A 24,370-nucleotide genomic window follows, 5' to 3' on the forward strand; every position below is an offset into this window, starting at 1 on the left:
CAAGCAAAGTTGACTTCTTCAAATGTCATGTTTTGCTGAAGCAACAGTATAAGCACCAAAGACATTTAACGATTATTTTCAATATTGATGAATCTGCCCATAATTTTCACAATTAATTATCTCCTTATCATGATTGTGAATCAATCATTTTATAATATTTGTCAGGTCCAAAATTATTGTTTTCTTTATGACTGTGTAAGAATTCTGACGGTTGGGTCCAGCATTCACTAGCATTAGCAATGTAGCTAGTGCACAAACTGGCAACCACTTGAGGTGGCAGGTGACTGGAACAGCAGCGGTGTTGTGATGTGAATGTAAAGGTAGTGGGGAGATGGAACGCCACATTAAGTGGCTGAATGTAATCAATTACACCTTTAAATGCTCACATTTTATAAGCAGGAAGCAGCTGATTCTATAGATGTCGTTAATTTCCGTCCCTCAACTTATAGATTTATCGACTAGTCATTGCAGCTCTAAAGCCAACCATCATCTGAACTTACAATCATATTCACACTGCTTAGTTTTTACAAGCCACTGAGTCCCCTCCCCTCAGCTGCAAACACACCTTATAGTGACCCAACACACACATATCAACTGTACATATATACAAAAACACATTTGACAAATTGAGCTCACTCACCGGCACACCAACCTCAAGTGTTGTTGTGCAAATATCACGAGGGATGAAACTATCTGGCAGTGCAAACACACACGAGGGGCTACTCACATACAGATGTATTGGACAAGCAAACACACTCTCTTAAGCCTATGACAATAACCCTTATAAACACACACACACCACCTCAACTCGTAAATGCACAGATGGAGGGCCAGGATAGCTGTGTGGGTGTGTGTGTGTGTGTGTCTGTGTGTGTGTGTGTGTTTGTCTGCTGAGACAGCAGCTGTTTAATCAAAGTGACGGAGCCTCACTCTCAAGCTGCTGTTAATGAGTTTTCTCTGCGAGTCGGCTGCACACAACTTTCACATGTACGCAAACACACACGCGGCCGCTGGGAATCTTCACTCCACACATCAACAAACACACTGCGCTGCCAGCCTCCCGTTCCCAGTCTCCCACGGTTACCAGTGTCACAGCCTGTCACGACTGGCAGTTTTACACCGAGCCATCCCATCATCACTCTTCTCACCGTGAGAAATACAGTACCAAGCTCGGTTACGATGTTAAAATTCAAGGTGGAATGTGGACTTTAATTCAAGAGGTGCTATGTTTAAAAACTGCATACCACCCCGTCACGTCAATCATTTGGATAAACACAGCCTTTCCTCCCTCTCTGTTCCTGCTACCTGTCGACTGGCCATCCCTACAATGAATGGCGCCTTTCTCCCTTTAAGCGTGTCATAAATACACATCTCTCTAGGTCCAAACGAGGCCTGTCATGATTCCTGCTCTTTGGGATGGTGGTCTCCCCTTCATCTTCCCCCTCGAGCCCTGTGCCCCAATGTTTACCCTATGGGAGGGCTGGGGGGGATTGGACCCACATGTTGGCGGGCCCTATTTGCTTTAATAAGTTGGATTGGAGAGACTGAAAGGGGCCTTTCGGGTTAAATGACACCAGAGCCCGACAGGGCAAGAACCTCGGAGGCCCCTCGACTCTGATCTCGGCTCACATCCCCCCTTCTCCCCCTCCTCCCTTTCTTCCCAGGTGCCTTGTTCTTTCAGGGTGCACTGTTGGGGTGGTAGCTTAGTGGGGCTGATTATCCTGTCAAGGTAAATGTCATGATTGGGATGTAGCCTGTGATCGGTGGAGTAATTTGTTTCTTGTCAGAGCAAAGACAAACAGCAAGGGTTGGACTGACAATCATACCTGCTAAGTACACACATGTGGTCAATTTCTGTGTCACAGTTTATTCAGTCTTGAGCAGGACTAAGCTCATCATGCATTGTCTAAGGTATACAGAGAGGCCTCTGGCTCTTTTTCACATCAATCATTTCAGGTTTGGTTATAAAAAAAGGAATTCACTGTGGTGCACAATCAACCTCATACAACCCTGATTCCAAGAGTTGAGATCCTTTTAAACATTAATCAAACTAAACGTGATCATTTTTTAAATTTACACTCAATTGATAATGGTGCAAAGACAATATATTTAATGTTGTACTTCATCAACTTCATTGATTTTTGTAAATACATGCTTATTCTGAATTTGATGCAATAATAAGTTGGCACAGGGGCAACAAAAGAGTGGGGAAGTTGTGGTAAGCCTAATGATCATATGTTTTAAACAGCATCCCAACATTTTGGGGGAATTGGTCTGGGGAGTATAAAAAACATGCAAGAATTATGTTACCCTCCACTGATGAAAATGCCTCTAACTCTTCCTATTAATAAAATCTATTCATGAAACAATTCCACCTCAACTCATAAAGCCCTACAATCTCTGCCCTGCTCATGAACTCATTGCAGCACCCTCCTTCCTCCTCCTACACAAAATATTAACAACCTACTGGAAAGCTCTTCAAGCTGTGTGATTAGTTCCTGATGAGAACGGGGCCATATGGATGCCTAAAAACTCAGGGAGACTTTCTCTCCTCTTAGCTCCATAACTACTGTGCATGTCAAAGGAGTGATGGTCGACAGATCCTGATTAGAGTCAAACTTGCAGCAGAAGACATGAGGGCTTAAAGGGCCATCCAGGAGTGTGTACAGGGGAAACAAAGGTTCAGGGGTCAGGCGGGGTCGAGACGAAACAAGAGCTCTGATAGATTTATCCTTCCCGCACAGGCTTGTGCCTTAACTGACAAGTTAATACAGTTTCCAGTCATATGATTAAACTCTCCACAGGCTCTTTATCTACTGTGGCCAAGATTTCTTTCTTTGTCATCACTATTACCGTATTAAAACAAACTGGCTATTAGCTTTTACGTCATTGGGCTTTCCAGGTTTATTCTTTTTCCTCTCAAGAACTGCTCACTAATTCCTACTCCAATGTGTGATGTGATCCCCGCCCTTTTTATGAGCATTACCCCTGTTGACATTGTGATTAAACAAACCCCATACATACAGATAAGGAGCAGCGGTGACCACTGCACTGAATGTAAGCCACTGGCTGCATCTAGTGGTCACACACTGAAACTACAGTCCACACAGGAATGAAGTTGTTCAGGGAGTAAAACTAAAAACTTTCACATTATCGTGCTTCAAAATGAAAGGTGAAGCCATGAAGGTCACTGCGATGTACCTACGGCAAAGTGCGAGTTGTTATTACCTTGCAGGAGGAAGCCAGCAGTGAACCATCCTGTTTCCAGCTCAGACTCTGCAGCTGGTCACCGTGCTGCTCCAGAACTGCAGACACACACATCGTTTAGAGGAGGTGAGAGGAGGAAAGGACAAGAGATACAATTTTCATGTTTTACAGGGACCAGGTGAAATGGTTTAGAAAAAGAGAAACGTGATGCTAAACAGAATGAGCACAGAATGACGGCACGTGTACAGATGAGACAAAGACCACGACAGAAAAACATCGGGAGGAACATTGTCGGGAAGAAGTGAAGCAATAAATCAAGCGCATGAACTTCAGAAAACACAGAAAATACAATGTAAACAGATCATTACGATTTAGGCGTATGAGAGAGATTATGAGCATGAGACATATTAGGCTGCAGCGCCTTAAGTGAACAGTTTCAACACCACACGGATGAAAAAAGGATGAGGTGCACTTGTTAAGACATTTACACACAAAGTGATTCAACATGAACTTTTTTATCATTCAGACGTTGTTCCTCAACCACATATGAATGAGGAATGAGGGTGATGACAGCCAGTGTGTGGGGGAACAGCGCATGAAAAAAAATCAGCAGTGAGCAGCAGCAGCCAGGCCAGCTGTCATGGGGTTTTGGGGAGTAGGGGGACGCAGTGTTCATGTGTGTGTGGAGGGAGGGTGAGGCCAGAGGATAGTGATCCTGAGGCCAGTCCGGGGAGACTGGGACCAGGACTGCAAACCAAAAACATTACCTCTGCTGCTCCGGCACATAGACAGAGCCACAGGGCTGTAAAACGTAGGCAGTGTCAGTCAGACAGCACCCAACGAAAAAGGAAACCAGCCACTCCAATTACATATATATACACATGTTGCACATAGAAACAAAACAAAAACTGAAGACTAACTGACAAAGACTGAAATGTTAAACGTAACAAACAGTGCATGATGTACAAAAAAGACACATTCATTTAGGTGTGCGTTTTTAATATATACTGTGCGCACAAACAAACATCTGCCGCTCATGTCCTCAGCTGCATCTACCTGCGAGTGGTGCATCCTGGCGACTGGTGTCCCAAACCAGGGGGGACTTGTTGGCGCCGACAGCCAGCAAGCCAGAGGAGGTGGGATGGAAAGCCAACAGCTCCAGCCGGCCGTGACCTGGACGCAGGGTGAGCTCAGGACTGCTGGGCTGCTGCAGCTCTGGGTCACACAAACGCCACAGCTTCACCTGCACACACATAGAGAGAGCTTCCTTCAGTAATTTTCCAAAATTCCATTTATTTCACCTGGTAATGTGCTGTAAAAAAGTTTGATCTCAAGTAGATTGATCTAAAAATCTTTATTTTAGACTTAATTCAAAGTTTTTGTACGCTATCACTGCCTGTTTCTTATTTCTTAACTGAACCAACTTATTTCAAGATTTCTTGTTCGGTAAATTCATCTTGCTGAATGAACAGATAATTTTACTAGTATTAAGTCAATATCTCCTCAAATGTAGTGTTTGTTCCTTGTTTTTAGCTTTCTTATTTGCAGTATTTGATGATGTTCTAGCTGAATAGTGAGAGTTAATTTTAAGTCAGTAAAAAGACACCCCAGTTTCGCTCTCATTTACTTGCTCAGCACAACCCAGCTGGAGAAACAATATGTCCTGTTGGCAGAAGATGAGAGGAATGAAAGTGCGCTGCAAATTGTGGGTACTGCAGACCACTCTGGTGTGTGTTGTAGGTCTGTGTGTGGCAATGGTTGTGTGTGTTTACACAGGTCCCTGAGGTAAACCGAGCTGCTGAGTCTGAAGATGCAGACACACGCTCAGCATATTCTTGTAAGCTAGGGCACCTGTGGCTGAGGATAATGTGAGGAGGGAGTCTTCAAAAGGGTTTAAATAATAAAAACCAGGCAGGTTGAAAACGTATTTAAAGCTCCGCCAGGAACCACAAAGTCTGAGAGGATGGAAAGAGGACTTATGTGTAAGTATTCACCAACAAGATAGAACAAGATCAATAAAAAAGAAACACGGAACAAATGAAGGACGGAAAGCAGGGCGTCAGAGAGCTCACCGTTTCATCTCCAGAGCATGTTGCCAGGAGACTTTCATCAAAAGGAGAAAAGTCCATATCAGTCACCAGATCTAACAGAAAGGAGGGGAAGCAAACAGAAAATTAAAATTCAATCGGACCCACAGCTTGATTTCATTTCTGAGCATTAGCATTTCACATGTGATCAGTTTTTTTTTTAGTATCCTTGAGGGCTGGAGTGGGAAGGAGACGACGGAGAGTAACTGAGATTAAAGGGCTGAGATAAAGAAACACTACCAGAATGGCAGGAAATCTGGGTGACTGTCCATTGGCCATCTGAACCAGGCTTGACTGAGGACAGGCCGAGCATACCTCCACCTGCAGACAAATGGACACAAAACATCAATGGTCATACTTTAAAAACCTGCTCTCTGGGTTTTTATAGTGCTTCAAAATCCAAAATGTCTGCCCAGCTCACTGTGAATTTATTAGGTCACTGTAAATTAAATTTACATATATTCTGAGCAATAAAGTTTCAGGAGAAAAAAAACACTACTCCTCATTTCTTAGAAAATCATTTTTGTTGGATTTTAAAGGAACAGTTCAACCCCGAATCGATTTTTTCTTACCTGTAGAGCTTTTTATCCATCTAAAATCATAGCACTTTTGGTGTGAACTGTCCTTTAAGTTGAGTCAGTCTACTCCATATTGTGAACTGGTTACATGATAGACACTTGGTGAACTCAAAACAGTAGATCCTTCTTTGTACATGAAGCCAACATTGCTGTCGACCACACTTTTATTGCCTTACCAGCCTGCTCGGTGTTGAAGGCCACCAGCTTGGAGCTGGCTTTGATGTGGTTCCCCTGGCAGGAGAAGGAACCGGCTCGGACATTGTTGATCCATCCCTGGATTTAAAGACACAGAGAGCATTAGAAAGGGGAACGAAATGGATGAAGCAAGGGTATGATGAGACGCTTGGATATCTGGGGCCATAGAGAAGAAAATAAATGTAATTCGAGCCCAAGTGTTTCATCAGACCACAGTGCAGAGGAGCTTCACAAGTGACTACAATCCTAAGTGCTCCTTTGACATGTCGACACAAGAGCACAGCCAACAAGCTACACTGAAGAATCCCGACAGAAAAACATAGTTTTACAGTCTCACGATTTCAGGGAGCGCGAGAGACCAAGTTGCTGCCACAGCTAGAATAAAACAAAGTGAACACCAAAATAAACAGGAAGGATCTAGCTGAGAGCACACACACATTGAGTGCCTCTGAATGAGCAACGTGTTGAGGAAGTGGAAGGGCTCCCTGCGTTGCACACACAGCAGAGAACTCTTTAAAAACCTCTTTCATAACGTTAACTAGGGGAGAGGACAGACTGTCCGTGCAACAGTCTCCGACGGCTACTGCTGCGCTGCTCCTCAGCTAGAGGAGACCAACCATGGCAGAGATTTGGCTACAGAGGACAATTACCAGCTGAAACAGCTGTTTACTCAGCCATGCATTTCAAAGCACCCTCCAAAAGTATGCATCTTTTTTGACAGGATCACATATTCTGCACGTGCATCTGTCACAAGACAAGCAGACAACAAAGTTCACCCAAAAAAGAAAATTAAGTCGTTATCTAGTCACCCACACCGATGTAAAGTTCGGGTGAAGTTTCGTAGTCAACAAAACTTTTCCAGAGATTGACAGCAAAACAGAGTTGCAGCATTTTCCTAAACAACTGAAGTAGATGGGGACTTGTTTAAAGCGTGAAAAGCTCCATCCAAGTGTCCACAAGCCAGATGATCCAAAATTGATTTAAAAAGACATCATATACAGACTCTTAAGCTGCAATCTTCACTGCATTTTTGGGTAAACTTATCCTTTGAGTTTAAGGTGGAAGCAAACCCCTATGAATAACAATCCTACACTTGATTTATTCTGATCAAGCCACATTTAAGGTTGTGCTTAACACTATCCTGGAGATTCTTAAGTCAATCCTTTTACTTTCAGGGGAGAGGGACGTAATCCACTTATCCACTTAGTATTTCTCCTGAACTAAATCTCGCTAAGACTTCAAAAAGGTACAAGTATTCCTCTGTCAAAATCTTACAGGGATACTAGAAAAGGCTCGTCTTTCCTTCATAAATAATTTTAGATCAACATGCACAAGATCTGAGGCATTTCTGTCAGACTGTCCACGGGATCATGATTATAAAAAAAAACGTGGCACCAAAAACTGTGTCATCAACGCCATCCACACATGAGCCGACTTAATTTATGCCCCTACTACTTCCTCGATCCAAAACTCAAGATCTATCTCTCCTTTCCTCTCTCTTCCAGAATCCCTTTGAGTCTGCCCCTCCCCTCACTTTCTGTCCCTTGCCCCACTTTTTTGCTCCTGCAGTGTTTGACATGACAGCTCCCGTCACATGACCTCAGCACTGGAATAACCACAATCACACATATTCATTGGGCCACTTTAACATTCACAGCAGCAAAGCACCACCTGCTGTCTCGGAGCCTGTGCAGAGATTTTGAGAGATACCAAAGATCATCCACCGTCTCTACACATACCAGGCATTTCCCAGCCTCAGTGAAAACAAGGTAGCAGATTACATAAACCACCTCAGCAAGGAGAGCTGCAGGCGTTGCAACTTGAAACAAATGGGTCTATAGAGGGGGAGAAAAATGGCAGATTTGTGCAAGACACCCCATTCTCGTCCAGACATGACGCCTCTTTCACAGCCTACAGGACAAGTATCACTGACAGAAATGAAAGAGGATATTAAAATCACTTTTCCTGAATATTTGCCATTCAAATATTCACCTTCCCCACCTAGCAAATCCCTGCAGATTCACCCTAACGTCAAGTGTGCGAGTCAGAAATTGTGTAACACCACCTGATTGTATGAAATCAGTGACAATAGTCAAGTTAGCTATACAATAATAGCATGATGATGGGCGTCACTACGTCGGATGTAGGCTAGCAGCTCCATGCAACCACATGTGATGTAGTATTCACCAGTAGCCTTGAAGTTAGTTGAATACTACTGTTGTGAATTCAGATTGTCGTGTAGTTCTCTCAATACTATGCAGCCTTCCAGATGCAGGAAGTTCAACATCCCTTGCAGGCAGACAGGCAGACAGGCAGGCAGGCGCTCCCCCAAAACACCACTTAAGTAGCACAGCTAATAACCAAATGCTAATGTTAGCTAGAGAAAACTGTCTCTGCCCAGACGCTCGCGAGCTACTCACATCTTTCTTGGCAATTTTCGGAGTTGTGTTTTTGAATTTGGAGGTCTTAAAACGATTCATGCTGCTTTCTCAAATTGACTTTCGTGCCTTCCGGGTGTCTCTGTCGAGCTGGTTGGTACTCGGCAGAGGACTCCTGCTACAGCTGACAGTTCAGTTTGGACGCGCGGTGTCCGCTCGCTACGCTCCACGGAGCTGGCCGTTTGGGCGGAGTGTTTGTTTTCCCCGCTCTAGAGTAGACCGTGGTTCCGTCACGAGCTACTCCGGGTCACAAAACATGCGCATCCTTTTTTTATTTGCTACATCTGATGCTCGTTTGCGCAATAAAACTCCTAAAATTTGAGTAATTGTATCCAGTTCTAATTGGTATCTGTTTCAGCCACTTGCGGCCAGTTTATAAAAAGAAACACAAGAATTTAAGTAAAACTTTTCCAAGTCGTTTTTCTTAGGAGTGCATCTTCTCGACTCAAGCAGAACATCTTTGCGCTCTCGGTGACGCCCACTCCATCAGGCGCATGCGCAGTGTGTCCGCAGTGGCGACCAAGCGCAGGAATGATGGCGTCCTCGGCAGCCCGTTGCTCCTCACGCTGGATTACAGTCATCGTGTCCTCTGGACACCGCCGGGCCGCCGGTGCAGTTGTCTGCGCTGGCCATGGAGGGGTCCGCAGCGTTTCTACAATATCAGCGGAAAAACTGTGGCGAGGGTGCAGCCTGTCGTGTGGCGGAGCCGGGAGAGCGTTGACATTGAGAGGGCTGTCAGGTGAGTTATGCTAGTGGCCTAGCTAGGCTAAGCTAGGCTAATGTTGTTGCAATTGCTGGTTTAACTTACTTCAGTGACGCAGGATAAGAAAACTACGGTAACACGACTTGATGAAGGCTCGAGTGAGCGTTAACGTTAGGTAGAGCTTGTTAGCTGTTGAAATCATGGTGCAATCTGTGTTGCTAACTTTAGTTAGCAGTCTTCAAGTTGAATTTGTTTATGGGTGATGTGACTGTTACATCGTGTTCCCATTGGATTCTCCCTGAACCTTAAACTGAACCCAACCATATCTTTAAACCAACCCAGGCATGTCTCTAACAACATTAACGTTTGTATTGAGTTTCTGGAACCTTCTATAGCAGAAGCAGCTCTTCTACAGATCAGAGCAGCTTCACCAGATGTGTATCTCCTTCTGTACTTTTCAAATGTGTCACCTAATGTTGTCAGCTCAGTAAAGAATAAGGCAGACACGCAATTTACCTTGAAGTTGCAAAAATCCAGTTTTCAAATGATACCTGAATGCAGCTATAGCTCTTGATAGTATTTACTTACCCTTTTTACCCTGTTTTGACTCGTTTCAGGTATCAAATCGCCACATGCTTTCAACTCACTGTCCTTTCACACAAGTGCCCCTGCTAGCAGCAAGCAGGACTTCTATCAGGTCCTTGGCATACCTCGCACAGCGACCCAGAAAGAGATCAAGAAAGCCTACTACCAGGTCTGCTCCTTCACAGCTTGTGATTGTTCTCAGACAGCCAGTCGTCGCAGTAGTTGACAGTGTGTTTGTGTCCCCTCAGATGGCCAAAAAGTATCACCCTGACACCAATAAAGAAGACCCACAAGCCAAGGAGAAATTTGCTCAGCTGGCAGAAGCTTACGAGGTTTAGTCTCAGTCTTTATTCAAGTTTTCACTGACACATCTAATGTGTATTTTCTCTCAATCTCGTTAGAATTGCAAATCTTTGCTCTATGTCCTTCACAGGTCCTGAGTGATGAAGGTAAGAGGAAGCAGTACGATACATATGGCTCAACAGGCTTTGACGCAGGTCAAGCAGGTGGAGGGCAGCAGTACTGGTCTGGACAGACGACCAACATTGACCCAGAGGAGCTCTTCCGCAAGATCTTTGGGGAATTCTCAGGAGGCCGCGGCTTTGGAGACTTCAATGCCATTTTTGATCAGCCACAGGAGGTAAGTGTGAGCCAAGGAGTGCCTTTATTTGAGCTTTTGAGAGCTCATCTGGTTATTTTTATTTGTGCATCAGAGTGATGAATTTGCCTCTTATTTTTTCCGACACAGTACATCATGGAGCTGACGTTCACCCAGGCAGCAAAGGGAGTCAACAAAGAGATCTCTGTTAACATAGAAGCAGCCTGTCAGCGCTGTGATGGTAAGGGCCACGAGCCAGGCTCCAAGGTCCAGCACTGTCACTACTGCAATGGCTCCGGCATGGTAAGATCTCTAACAGGCTGTGTTTCTTCAAATTGTGTTTGGGTTGTGTTACTAAACGCATGTATGTTGTCTTCCCTGTAGGAGACCGTGAACACGGGGCCGTTTGTGATGCGCTCTACATGTCGACAGTGTGGCGGCAAAGGCACAGTCATCTCCGACCCCTGTCACACCTGCCGTGGGAGGGGACAGACCAAGCAGAAGAAGAGCGTGATGGTTCCTGTACCTGCAGGTCAGTCTCACTTAGCTGTCTGATCGTACTGTTTCCTTACTATAGAAGCTGTTCTGTACGCTTGTGCCTGGTTATTATGTTCACAGGTTTTCAGGCTAATTAAATGCTGTAATTGGTTTTATCACTAGTTATAAGCCTGAAAAGTCACCCAGCAGTGTATTAGCCATAGTCAGAAGCAACTACTGTCTGTTCTGCTGTTGATTTTCCTGACATTTTAGATGTTGCAGCCTTTTTTCCCTGCAAAATTGAGATCAAAAGAGATATTTTTCTAAATCTAAATCCACAATCATTACAACTGTAGTCTTACTTAAGAGTGGTTTAATTGGAAAAAAAATTGAAAGAAATCATCACACTTCTCTGCTCCCTTCCATTCATTTTGATTTGTTTTTGCTTCGGTATTGCTAAATAACATGCATTATAATGTGAAACTGTAAAAACATTTGCAATTGAATGGTTTGAGCCTTGACCGTAGTAAAATCTGTGGGTTACATTACTTATCATTAAAATGATCATCCACTTGAAATGGTATGAGTATGAAATCAGGATGACCATGCTTCCATATTGATTTTTACACTGAACACTAATATAGATCATGTTTTGTTTTTGCTTTAAGGAGTGGAGGATGGTCAGACAGTCAGAATGCCTGTTGGTAAGAAGGAGATCTTCATCACATTTAGGGTGAGTATCTACATAAAGTCTTTATTATCAGAACTGATCTCACAAGAAACCCAGGCCAGAAATAAACAAGTGCAAGTTCACTTCAGAGCCACTATAATAGGATTGTCTTGAGACATCGAGCTGTCTGAGCTCTTTTACTTATAATTAACACCGTCAACACGATAGTTCACCGCTTTTTGATGTTTTGATACCATGTGTGATTGATGGTGATGTGCTCTGTGTCTGTGTTCAGGTCCAAAAAAGTCCTGTGTTCAGGAGGGAAGGTGCAGACGTCCACTCTGACCTCCTTGTCTCTGTGGCACAAGCTGTGCTAGGCGGCACGGCCAGGACACAGGGCCTTTATGAAACACTCAACTTATCAGTAAGTAGACGCGTACATTCTCAGGTTTCTCCTCTAATGGGGAAACATTTCAAACCCCTACAGTGTAATATCTAAGTTGTTTATGTTGTCTTCAGATCCCTGCAGGCATCCAGGCAGACCAGAGGATTCGTCTGTCAGGAAAGGGAATCGCTCGTATCAGTGGCTACGGCTTCGGAGACCATTATGTGCATGTCAAAATAAAAGTACCCAAGTAAGTAAGGTTCCTCTTTTTGCTTCAGTAAAAACTGGTGTATTTCTACCAGACGGGGATATGAGAGGGCCTTGTGATTGAATACAATAAGTCATTGTAGTCTAGAGGAAAAGGGATGTTTTCCAAACCGAAGGATCATAAGATGTTGTTTTCCTGCATAGGACACTGACCGACAGACAAAGAGCTCTGCTAATGAGCTATGCTGAGGACGAGACGGACGTGGAAGGGACGGTGAACGGTGTCACTGCCACCACCACAGGTAAAAGGTCAATCTCCCTGTGAAAGACTTAATTACCTATCAATCCCTGTAGTCCTGTTGTTTTGTTTGATAGACAGCTCTGCTCTACTGGGAAAGGAAGTTGTATTTCTGCTGCGTTTCAGGCAAAGTCAGTAGTTGAAATTTCCAGGTATGTTCCAGGTGCAGGAGGCAAAACATTTACAAAAGACATGGCTGACCATGACAAAGTGAGCTTTTTTTGGCAGGTGGACATACAATTGAACTGAGAGCAGTTCAGTGCAGCCTCCTTGAACATAATAAACAAAACAGAGCAAGAAAAACAATGCACGTGGTAATAGCGCCAGTGTACATTTAATTCTGTGGCATTTTTATGCTTGTAAACTTATCTGAATATTCCATTTACCAACCTAAATAAAATTCTGTAGTCTACAAATCACTTCTACCTCCCTCCGGACAGGTAACGTCATTGTTGTGTGACATCAGACAACAGAGAGTAGATGAGTTTTCCCATAACTCGACTTTGTGGAGGGTTCCATCTTAATTTTTCTAATAAGAGGTCAAAAATGACCAAGTTCTGGAAAGCATCATTAATCCAAAGACTGGCTAATGCAGTATTAATCTCTGTCCAGGTGGGGGCAGCGGTGGTAAGCCATCTGAGGCAGGGCAAAGCGGGTATGACAAGAAGAAAGGAGAGTTGAAACAAGAGGGGGGCTTCTTCTCCAAAATTAAGAAATTGTTTAGTTCTTCCTGACAGCCACAAACCAGGTAGGACTGGTATTCCTCACACTCCAATTTTTTGTGTTCTGTTTTTCAGAAAATAGATGTGATGCACTATGCAACACTTATTTTTTGGATAACTTCTTCATTAGCTGGTTTGTGGCTGTCACTTAAAACCACTGACGTGATGTTTAGCCAGTGCTGAATGTCCCGTATGTCCTGTCTGCATCTTGTATGTGCCATTGTTGCTGTTACAAGAGTATATTTTATAACATTCTTTTCTTTCTTAAAGGTAAAAGGTCATCCTGGAACTGAGGAGCTTCATTAGCAGTAGACCCGAGGACAGCGTAGAACAAGAACCACCACATTATAAAGGGACAGGTGGACGAGGAGTATTGGGTGTTGGATGAGGCCCACAAAGGTTTAAGACGGATCAGTACGGACCTACCTACCAGTGCTGCAGAGGATTACCTGCTCTGTTCCTCTGCCAAAGTGAATCCAAACACAAGAGGATGTTCCAGTGCTCCAGTCACCTCCCTGTCAAATGTCCATCGAGGCCAACACAGACTTATCATTTAGCAGAGCAGTCGGTGCCCATTGATTTCCTATTTATCACCACAAAAACCATGAGCGCGGTAACAGAATCCATGTGCACATAAATAAATTATTGTCTTGATAAAGACAGAGTGAAACATTTTATTTGGGATTAACTGAACCTCCTGTTATTAATCCTTTTGCTGTCTATGCCTCTGTCGTGTCTTCATGAACGCTTGAATCGTCCCTAAATTCTCAGCGCTGTCATTCCTAACAGGACATCACCAGACTTACCACGTTTACCCTTTAATTGTTGGACAGTGAAGATGTGTCTCTGCAGTGGTTAGTCGGTCTCCTTTCTCTCAAACTTAAAGGTTTGGCTTTCCTCATCTGTGAACACTTCTGACCGGACTCTGTCCCATGTTTAGCCCTTTGCATTAAGAATTCAGTTTGAGTTCTGCACCTTCATTACATTTGTACATAGACAATTGTGGATCATACAGCTGCATCAATGTGTCACATAGAAGATATACTGTACATCTATAATAAAGCTATGGTGTGGGAAAAGCTTCTGTTTTATATTAATCACTCCATCTAGGCATTAATAGGTTGAAAATATTTATACATAATTCGTTCATCCTAATTCCGATGCTATATAATGCAATCCAAAACACCTCCAACACAGTCCATACATCAAAAACCACAAAGGTTTAATTATTATTTGCAGAGATACTGTATTACATTGCTGCAAATTGTTCAGGTGTACCCAAGTAATTAGCCTACTTTTAATCATCTCATTAAAAAATACTTAAGATGTTCTGTAGATATTTTTTCTACAACAATGTTTCACCCCTGTGGGACTGTACTACATAGAGGTGCTCTTAGCTAACTGCTTACTTTAGCAGGCTAACTAGAAGCAACAACAGTGTGCTAATATTTAGTTGGCAGAAATAATGTTCACTGTTTTAGATAGGTGTGTTAGCATGCTAAGATTTGCTAATTAGGATAAAACAAAGTATGGCCAATACATCTAACATTTGTCGAGATATTTCCTGAGCAACACGGCTTAAAAGTTAGCAAAACGTCAAGCCATAAATTAGATTACTATTATCAATGTTGGTGATAAAAGTGTACAAGGCTTCATGAATAAATCCCAGATCTTTTTGTTCGAAGCATCTTCAAGACAACATCTGATAGATATGAAAGATGATAAATTATCAGTTAAAAAGTCAAAATTATGAGATATAAGTAATAATTATGACCTTTGTATCTCAATTTTGACTTTTTATCCCATAATTACTACTTAGATAGATAGATAGGCTTCCATAGCTTAAAGATTTGAAACTAATAAAGTATGCATCAAAGATAATCATCTACTTACATTTGTTTTGTCTCTACCAAGGAGGATATATTTTCACTCATGTCCATTTGTTCGTTGGTTGCTTTGTCAGCAGGATTACACAAACACTACTGAACAGCATGAGCCGGAAAACAGACTTTATTTCATTACAGACAGCACAACATACTCCTGTATTTGTTTACTCTCATACAGTTAAAGTTTTCTAGCCATCCAGTCACTAATAAAGCTTTGTCCAGTTAAATACACAAAGGGATTAAGAGCATAGTTAATGAAAACGTAAGAGAATCCAAAGTCAACATGAATCATTCATGCATCCCACTCACTTTAATCCAAGTTTCATCGATGACCGAAACAACCTGAACTCCTGAGATCCAAGTAAATGTCCCTTCAATATGTCTAAAAAATACTGTAGCATTTTGACGCATCACACTAGCTTCAGAAAACTATAATAGCACATGGACACTGAGCTGCAGGAGTATATTAGGGCAGTCTCTGTATCAGTCCTCCATATGCAGTTACTGTATATTGCCATCTGACTGCAAAATGAACCTGAGACTCTCATATACAAAACCGTTTCTTAAATTGTCATGTCTGTGATCAAACAGCTGCACTACAGCTGTTGTCCTGAATGAGTTTTGCAAATGAAGGAATACTTTACATCCATTTGTGTGAATGCATTGTGCAAATACAAACAGCACGGGAACCTGGTTGAAATGCTGTTATCAGCAGGTTTCCTTTGGTGTGTCAAATAAATCCAAGCAAAGAAGAAAAAAAACAGTCTGCTTGGAAAGATAAAGCAAAGTTAATAAATGGAATTACTGTGTCAGGATAAATATTTAACTTTCAGAAAAATGCAATTGCACAGCATACAGTACACGCAGCACAACATACTCCTCCTTTGCCATGTTGTGCTGGGCAGTTTTTCCCATTATACAGTATGAACAGCATGTGAATAATGATAACACAGTTATAGTGATGATGCTTGCTCGTATATCCATCATGACTGGATACACAAACGAGCTGAGCTGCGGAAGGATCTACGTATATATGTACCTAACCTGAAGTAGTTCGTAATAAACCACAAAGCTTAGACTCATTTAGCCTTCATGTAGGAGACAAACCAGGAATATTATAAAAGAATATTTCCTTTTAAAACAGCTGCAGCCACCTCTGTTAACACCTTCGTCCTAATATAGGCCCCTGTGGCAGGTAAAACTGAATCAGCAGTGAGTCATACATCATGGATAGTTTAGCGATGCATTTAGACCAAACAACAGGCAGAGAATTAGTACATCTGAACATGCATCAGTAGAGATTCAAATATCCCGTATTTTTACTATATTCACTAGTATCTGAAGGATGTTTATTAATCTTACACTTGTTAAAGTGTAGGTGTGCTATATATCTTAAAAAATCTGACTCCTATTACCTCTCTCATGGTACACCTGTGCAAACCTTTTGAGGCCAGGTTTGAATCATGAAATGTGATGATGGACTTTAAAAAAAGAACATCGCTGCAGTGCAATGTGTTTTCACATTATGTTTGAAACGGCAAGTAAAAATAAAATACAGTCTGTGAAGACATTTTCCACATTTCCAGTTTCGCTGCTGGCATTATTAACTCGCACATTACTTCCCGTCCCTACTTAAATTTACAATCCTCTGACGCAAAAACACAAAGGCCTCAATAAAAAAACAACACAGCAGTCTACCCAGCAAAAACCCACTGTGCTGTTATACTCATGCATAACAGGTGCATAGCATGTTTCACATCAGCAAAAATCCTTCTTCATTCTTAACTAATTTTAACACTGTCTAACAATCTAAAAGTCACCTTGCTCTGTCAGTTTCATTTAAAATCAGGAGAAAGTGCCATTTCACAACACAATTAGCAACTCAAGCCTTGTCCTTCCATGACAAAAAAAAAAAAAAAATCAGAAAACAATCACAACCAATGTTAAAATACCATCAAACACACAGGAATATGCGAATGGGACAGTGTGAAGGAGGTAGTGAAATAAAAAGGCAGGAGGATAAACTGTAACAAGCTTGATGGATGGATGGATGTATGGATGGATGGATGTATGGATGGATGGAGTTGATGTCTTATGGTCCTATAGATCATTCACAAGTTTATTTCCTGTCAGCTAGCCTTTAAGCAAACATGTAACATTAAATAAACTTGCAGCAGATACGAATGTCTGAAACTGGTCCACAGTTTAAAGGAATTTCCTAGTCTCCTTACTGTCCTTCCTTCACTCTCTCTCTCTCTCTCTCTCTCTCTCTCTCTCTCTCTCACAGCAGCAGAGCGTCATGGTGACGGCTGGATCACATCAGATACCACGCAGCCAATCCGGCCAGAGCGGCAAACCAAGTAGCAAACAGGACCTGCCCTGTTGGGTGTCGGAGCACGGCCATGGCGAGCTGACAGGCGTATGCCGTTCCACCTGACGCCGCTGTGACACAAAGGGGGCACGAAGACGAAAACAAACTTAGATCCTCACGTAGCTTTAAAAAGATTTAACCTTCATTTGATATAATTTATATAATTATTCACAATGGCACAATGTTTACAGATGGAACAGAAGTATGAAAGCATACCCATTTTGGCAGCATAGTAGGGACACTTGTTGATGTCTCCATCCATTGCTCCATGGACGGGCATGCCAGCGTCTAAAACCTCCTCCTGGATGGTTTTGCCGATCTCTTCCAACTCATCGAACACCTGCCAGCACAAAACATGCAGCATGTGATGTTATCGATCGTGTTTCATAATCTATGTTCCAGAAATGTTCCTCGATTTCATGGATAAAACAACCAGATGGTCCAGAGGGTCTGTCTGAGTGTCTGTTTTGGATAATCCAGCACCGTAAATGTCTAAAAAACCTAAGTATTATCATTTAGACAGCCCTGAAAGAGGATGTACAACATTGTCCACAAGGGCCCAATACACCTGAGATATTAAACAGATGGTTACCATTGATTAGGATAACATTAGAGGATTACAGTGCCTTCAGTAATTATCGTATACCTAAACTCTTTTTCAAAAGTTCTGTTCATGTTCAAAAATAGGTACAAGAAGCACACCTCTACTGAAAAGGGAGCAGAGCACACACTAATGTTTCCAAACATACCCTACATATTCTGTCTCTCCGACCTCCCTGGTCTCTTACCTCCATGTTGAACTGGAATGCCTTGACAGCCTCGTCAACAAGCCTCTTCTTTGTTTCCGTGTCCAGTTCCAGCTCGTTCATCCGACTGCGGTACAGCTGCTTGAATGCTTTGGCACTATGGATGGCATCGAACTGATAGAACTCCAGGCCCTCCCCTGTGGGCGGCAGCTTCATGGCTCTCTGCGCCACCTTCTTCAGCACCTGGCCCCCGGACAGGTCCCCCATGTAGCGGGTGTAGGCGTGAGCCACCAGCAGCACTGGGTCCTCCTGTCCTACTTGATGAATACGGTCCACATAGCGTTGGGTGGCCTGGGAGCAACTGACCTGGCTCTGCCAGTCGGGGCCGTAAAAGTACTCAAGGTCACGGGCCAGGGCCTCGTGGCGGTGCAGCTCTGCAGGGAAATATAGAGGGGCAAAGTGGGGGTGGTCTTTGTTCCTTTCAATCTCCTCCTCCATGGCTGTGTAAGTATGGTAAAGTGCCACGGCACCAAGCTGGGAAAGCAAGAAAGAAATGTTTCAAAGTAAGTCTTTGATCCTTTTTTATCTGCATGTTTATTACATTAATCCGTACATCGTTTGTTTATTTAAGAACTCTTTAACATTACATTGTATAAATTCTCCCTGACATGCTCCAGACTAACCTTAAAGAGCTCTTTGCGGATGCGTCCCCTGAGGAAATCTTTCACAAACTGGGTGCTCTCAGCCTTTTCGTGCACCTCTTTGGTCCCTGCTGCTAGCATCTCAGACAGATCCTCAGGTCTGGGGAAAGAAGAGGAAAATAGGAGGTATATTGTATGTTATGACAGATTAACAACAACACAATGCTGTGACAATACTGGTGAGAGAATTACCTGAGGGTGGCTTCTTTTTCCTCATATGCAGGCCTCGCTCCATTGGACACACTCGCTGATGTCTCCATTTTCTCTGCTGACATTAGTGGTTTGTTTCTAGAACCAGCGAAAGACAAAAAAATGTGCATCCTGAGGTGTTTACAGGAGGATGACCGTTAGAATATAACTGTCATCTCCCCTCCTCTCACATCCTGATACGTTTCCTACCATACATTGATTACAGAATTCAAATCTATTTAATTTCTCACACTGTCCAGAAGTCTCATTTGAGCCAGGATCATACAACGGCTTTTTCAGGCAAAACAACAAACAACAACAATCCGGCAGCGGTGTTCCCTGCAGTTCTAGGGGTCTGTACATCTGCACAATAACAACATACAGGAGCAAGAATACTATTTATTTCATAATTCATTACATTTTATCAAGAGTCAGGGAGAAAGGTCACCAGACACAGCCACAGTAAAATGCCCATGACAGTCATCAGGTCCTTATTTAGCAAATTAAGGATGTTACCAACTTTCCACTTCCTCTCTCTGCATCATTATCCTTTAAAACTGCCTTTGGACGTTACAATAACTCACTATCTCTAGCCACAAGTATCAGACAGACAGAAAACTGTATATACAAATACAGTATCTATTAACCCTTACCAAAGAGGCAGCAGAGGTCTGATCAGGGGAGCTGATATCACCCCACTCCTGTTTCCTTGAGCTGATGTCCCTGAGATGATGGTCAAAGTGATGAAGCCTTCTGCCCGTTGATGCAGCTGCCTTAAGCCTTTGGTCTCATTTACTCTTAACAGAGGAAGATAAGGCAATGTGAGCTGATACAGTCTGGCAGGGGCTGGCCTCGACTACATGAAAACAGCCAAACAAAAGCAGCTCATACAACACAGCACAGGCCTTCTGGCGTTTACCACAAGTCTCAAAGAACAACGCGTCACCTAGGTATGAGCTAGCTAGTGTTGTATGAGGCGAGTTGTTGAACTGATTTAATTCCGTTCAGTTCCTCACTGTAATCAGAAATCAACCTTTCATCGACATGTAAATGAAAGCACTGCTTGTCTCACCTGACGGTAACGCCGTCTAACTTGCTAAGAGCATCCTTTTGACAACAACAGCTAACTTTACTGGAGGACGCTAGCGAAGTTGGCTAACAGCTGGCTAGCATGTCAACAAGCAAGAGTTGACAACTTTGACGAGCAGCGGTACATTACATTGCAGCTTCGACGTGGTTATACACATATGAAATGTATATTATTGTGTTTTGGTATCAAATAGACATTTACAAACCTTCACCCCAGCACCGGGAAGCGGTCCGCTTAACTACAAATCAGACTAGAGATCCAGGACGGAACTGTCCGTCCAACTCCGCCCCCACCCGGCTGCTCGAGTCAGGTGCTCCTCCACCGGAAGTGCTGAGATTGTAGTTTTCAGTGCAACTGCTACCAAAGGTCTGTAGGCTGTCTGTCTGTAATGTGTCTCTGCTTCTACTGCTGCTACAACTAGCACTGCTGGGAGCTACAGTAATCAATGGTGTTTATTACTTATCATAAATAAAATAAAATAAGATTAAAACTAAGCTTGATGAAAAAAGTAGTCCCATGGTAAGTGATAATTATGAGATAAAAGTCATAGTTATAGGATAAAAAGTCATAATTATGAGACAAAAGTCATAGTTATAGGATAAAAAGTCATGATTATGAGACAAAAGTCATAGTTATAGGATAAAAAGTCATGATTATGAGACAAAAGTCATAGTTATAGGATAAAAAGTCATGATTATGAGATAAAAGTCATAGTTATAGGATAAAAAGTCATAATTATGAGACAAAAGTCATAGTTATAGGATAAAAAGTCATGATTATGAGATAAAAGTCCTAATTAAGGGATCAAAATCAAGAATAAAGATAAAAGTCATATTCATGGGATAAATTTCATGATTATAAAAACCAAAAAGTCATCACATGTCAGAACTACGACATTATAAGTAGAAATTATGAGATGAAAGTCATAATTATTGGATAAAATGTCATAGTAATGAGATAATATTCGAAATTATTAGATAAATAGTCAAGATTATAAGATAAAAGTCATAGTTATGGGATACATGTCATAATTGTGAAACCAGAAACTCAAAATTATGAGTAAAATCGAAATCATGAGATAAAAAGTCATAATTATGAGATAAAACAACAAAATTAGCCTCACAATTATGCATTTTTGATCTCGTAATCAGGAGTTTTTTCTCCCATAATTTTGTTTATCGGAGAGCATGTGTGGGTGTGTCGCTGTGAAGAAAAGGGAGGATGTTGGAGTTACAAGAAGAAGACAACAAACAACAAAGTCACTGTCAAGAAAGTTCAGAGGAGAGAAGGGAAAGCACTGATTTGTTAGTCACAAATACAAGAAAACTGTCAACTGTTGTCGAAAGGTTTTTCTGAATTAATCCTTTTTTCATGTGCAAAATCCAAACAGCAATGACTACCGAGTGATCTAGTTTACTGGTAGTATCATATAATAATTGCTGTGATATTTTGATATTTCATCATATGTCATAAATCACAAAGACCGCATCAGCAGGTGGGAAGAGAATAACCACAAGATGGCATTCTCACCAAGCAAATACCACGAGTTGGCAGGATGCAGTTTCACAGTTTAAATAGATCAATGGCCAGTTAAATCTCTTTCTGTGACTGATTGATAGCTGTAGTTTAAGTAATGTTTTGTAAGCTATTTGTGTAATATTACTTAATTTTGTTTTCTTATATTATACACGGGATGTTTTAGTTTATTCCTCGTAAAATTTGATACATCATTCCTTGAAAGTGAATGCATATTCTATTGCCGTTTTAATTGGTAACACCACAGTTTACTCAACTGAGTCGCAAATTTGGAAATCAGAAATGAATTTCTCCCATTTGTGTCTTAATCTGTGTTATCATCAAATTACCCTTTGGCAAAACCCTCTATTGCTCTCTCAGGCCACACTAAAATGATTATACAGTTGTAGATCTTACATAACCACAAAACCACATCAGTTTCATTCTGCAATTATCTCTGTTATTATGGCAGTGTTTATTGCTGTGTTGTAAAATCAGCTCATCAGTTCTGATTTAGTGGAGTGTCAGTGTAACATGAGCAGGGTCCGTCTGTCCACTCTTTTTTCCTGTACAAAGTGGATCCTGAGTGCAACATCAACAGATCTCAAGCTCTAACAGATTGAACCTCTTGGCCGTAAACACAACACAAAGCTTATACCTGACTTTTTTACATACAATTCTTCAAAAATTGCAGACACCGTGGAGCCAGCTAAGGCTCAGTCAGTCCCTCAGGCACAAACAAAACAGGTTTTCTCCATGTTATGTTGTTTACACTGTGCTGTTTGCCAATTACAGATCATAGTTTAATCATGTTTCCGCAGCTGTTTCTGTGTACATATGATTCACGCATGCTGTTTATGAATTATGCACGAGGTGGTTGTTTGTGACCCTGAGTCAGGTTGTACAACAGTGTATGACAGTGGGCATCCTGCGTGTATGTTGTGTATGTAGAAATCTATCTGTGCGTACGTGCATATGGGGCAGAGAAAGTGTCTGTGTGTGTGTGTGTGTGTGAGAGAGAGAGAGAGAGAGAGAGAGAGAGAGAGTGGTAGGGCCTGTTATTGGTCTGACAGCCGGCTGCAGTGTCAGATGCTCAGTTGGTGGGGCAGCTGAGTGCCCCTGCTACTGAGCGGGGGAGGCTGGTTGAAGGGGGGGTTAGCTAACAAGATGATTCACTTCCCTCGAATGGTGCCAGCAAGCTGTTGCCTTTATGTTAAATTGCTTTGCAGAGTGCTTCTGTGCCACTGATGCAGTTCAATAACAGAGTTCAATAACTTTGCACTTAAAACTGGATGGAAATGACTGGGAAACTTCATATCCCCTTGGATGCTAATGTGTCCATTTATGGATGAGAACCACACAAAACAAATGTTAAACGGCCACGATTTGACTATTTTGCTGCCATCAAAACTCTGACGTAAACATGCCTCATAGGACGTGCAGCAGGAGGTCCATTTCAGCATTTAATCTGAGGATTTAGATCGCATCATGGCAAAAAAGAAATGGGAGCATAAAAAAAAGAGGTTAATACAGCACAAACCCCAATAGGTCTATAAAAAGACAAGAATACAGAAGCAGCATTATTAAGATTATCAGTTCCACCGGTGCTTTTCTTGCCTTATTACAAGTCTGCTGTGACAAATGTCTACGAGTCTGATTAATTTGGGTTTGGGCAAAGCAAGTCCTTTTATGTGCTATCTCTGCTGTTTCTCTTGATTTATTTTCAGGGTTGCAAATTGCCTGGTAAGTAGGTGATAATAATAACTGAGTAACATATTTTAAATTTCTTCGAAATGACTTCCATAAGTACCATAATGATTACCTCCAAGTGTATTGAAAATTTCCCTAACATGATTCAATAATATTCTGCTATCTTCTAAAAAGCAGTTAATAAAGCTGGTAAGCTGGTATCTTCTTTAAAACATTTCCAAGAAACCCTCCAGCTGGTTTTAGCTTAACTTCTGTTGCCATTTTAATTCCCACTAGTTTCTGCCCAACCTCTACAGGTCAGTTAATTGAAGTACACATTTTAACCATTAAAAAAAACCTGTAAATTAATTCATAAAATGAAGTGGTATCCAAACAAACTATAGGCCCAGATGAAATGTTTGCAGAAGATGCACAGGTGTAACTAATGACCTTATTTTATGGCTCTGTTCAATTTTGATGTAATTGTAAGCCAGCATTAACAATATCAGGGATCTGGCACAGAGAAGACATGATGCTGATCACAAAATAAAACACTTTTATTTCTAGCCAGAGGAAATATTCCGCTGTAAATGCTCCATGACTTTCCGTTCTCTGGTGCCCTACCGCATGCAGCTGGTGCCATTTTTAGTTTTTTCCGCCCCTGACCCTGAGATACACTGATGTGCACAACATGCTGGTAGCTGGCCTGGACCCTTTTGGACTTCTGTATTTAAATTGTTTTCCCTGAGTCTTGAGGCTTGGTTTAATAATTAACTTTTATATAAAGCAGCAAATAAACAGTAAATTACCCAAGAGTTAGTCATATCCTGTTTCTGTTTACTGTGCTTCACAAAAACACTCACAGGGACTGCAATTGTACAAAACTGTAAATGTTAACAGGCTACTTGGGAACATTATTACAAAATTCAAAGAATGTTGTTGTGCTCTTTATTTGCAACTGGTTATTCACAACTTATGAACCAAGTGTATCAGCAGGATCTGATTAAAAAGAGTCTTCACAATGATTACTTTC

General features: G+C 41.9%; 3 protein-coding genes across 3 annotated transcripts in view; 1 reads left to right on the forward strand and 2 right to left on the reverse strand.

Annotated features, from left to right (window-relative positions):
- Positions 1-8,647, reverse strand: part of coro7 (coronin 7) — a 112,711-nt gene extending 104,064 nt beyond the window's left edge. Inside the window, exons 1-6 of the mRNA XM_073494472.1 lie at positions 8,488-8,647; positions 6,049-6,145; positions 5,535-5,615; positions 5,280-5,350; positions 4,264-4,450; positions 3,229-3,305 (exon numbers count right to left, since the gene is read on the reverse strand). Of these exons, the coding sequence (XP_073350573.1) occupies positions 3,229-3,305; positions 4,264-4,450; positions 5,280-5,350; positions 5,535-5,615; positions 6,049-6,145; positions 8,488-8,547 (573 nt within the window). The 5' untranslated portion in view covers positions 8,548-8,647. The remainder of the gene's footprint in view (positions 1-3,228; positions 3,306-4,263; positions 4,451-5,279; positions 5,351-5,534; positions 5,616-6,048; positions 6,146-8,487) is intronic.
- A 357-nt stretch (positions 8,648-9,004) lies between these two features.
- Positions 9,005-14,229, forward strand: dnaja3a (DnaJ heat shock protein family (Hsp40) member A3a). Its single transcript, XM_073494474.1, has 11 exons — positions 9,005-9,244; positions 9,826-9,962; positions 10,042-10,125; positions 10,227-10,433; positions 10,542-10,694; positions 10,776-10,923; positions 11,537-11,601; positions 11,834-11,962; positions 12,058-12,173; positions 12,335-12,432; positions 13,421-14,229. Exons 1-11 carry the CDS (start codon positions 9,037-9,039, stop codon positions 13,441-13,443), a joined length of 1,368 nt encoding a protein of 455 aa, XP_073350575.1. The 5' UTR covers positions 9,005-9,036; the 3' UTR covers positions 13,444-14,229.
- Positions 14,230-15,144: 915 nt separating this feature from the next.
- On the reverse strand, positions 15,145-20,419 carry hmox2b (heme oxygenase 2b). Its single transcript, XM_073494929.1, has 7 exons — positions 20,339-20,419; positions 19,697-19,840; positions 19,047-19,142; positions 18,837-18,954; positions 18,196-18,687; positions 17,624-17,747; positions 15,145-17,478 (listed from the first exon to the last, which is right to left on the reverse strand). Exons 3-7 carry the CDS (start codon positions 19,127-19,129, stop codon positions 17,351-17,353), a joined length of 945 nt encoding a protein of 314 aa, XP_073351030.1. The 5' UTR covers positions 19,130-19,142; positions 19,697-19,840; positions 20,339-20,419; the 3' UTR covers positions 15,145-17,350.
- Positions 20,420-24,370: the final 3,951 nt, after the last annotated feature.

The sequence above is a fragment of the Pagrus major genome, chromosome 23, assembly GCF_040436345.1.
Source record: "Pagrus major chromosome 23, Pma_NU_1.0".
NCBI classification, from domain to species: domain Eukaryota; kingdom Metazoa; phylum Chordata; class Actinopteri; order Spariformes; family Sparidae; genus Pagrus; species Pagrus major.

What these genes read in the sequence shown, in the direction of transcription:
- dnaja3a (XM_073494474.1), top strand. Translation starts at nt 9,037, where the DNA reads ATGATGGCGTCCTCGGCAGCCCGTTGCTCCTCACGCTGGATTACAGTC. An exon ending in AGATCTTCATCACATTTAGG is followed by an intron (nt 11,602 to 11,833) that starts GTGAGTATCTAC and finishes GTCTGTGTTCAG; the next exon opens with GTCCAAAAAAGTCCTGTGTT. An exon ending in TGTCACTGCCACCACCACAG is followed by an intron (nt 12,433 to 13,420) that starts GTAAAAGGTCAA and finishes TCTTTCTTAAAG; the next exon opens with GTAAAAGGTCATCCTGGAAC.
- hmox2b (XM_073494929.1), bottom strand. Translation starts at nt 19,129, where the DNA reads ATGTCAGCAGAGAAAATGGAGACATCAGCGAGTGTGTCCAATGGAGCG. An exon ending in GAAAAAGAAGCCACCCTCAG is followed by an intron (nt 18,955 to 19,046) that starts GTAATTCTCTCA and finishes TTCTTTCCCCAG; the next exon opens with ACCTGAGGATCTGTCTGAGA. An exon ending in CTACTATGCTGCCAAAATGG is followed by an intron (nt 17,479 to 17,623) that starts GTATGCTTTCAT and finishes TTTGTGTCACAG; the next exon opens with CGGCGTCAGGTGGAACGGCA.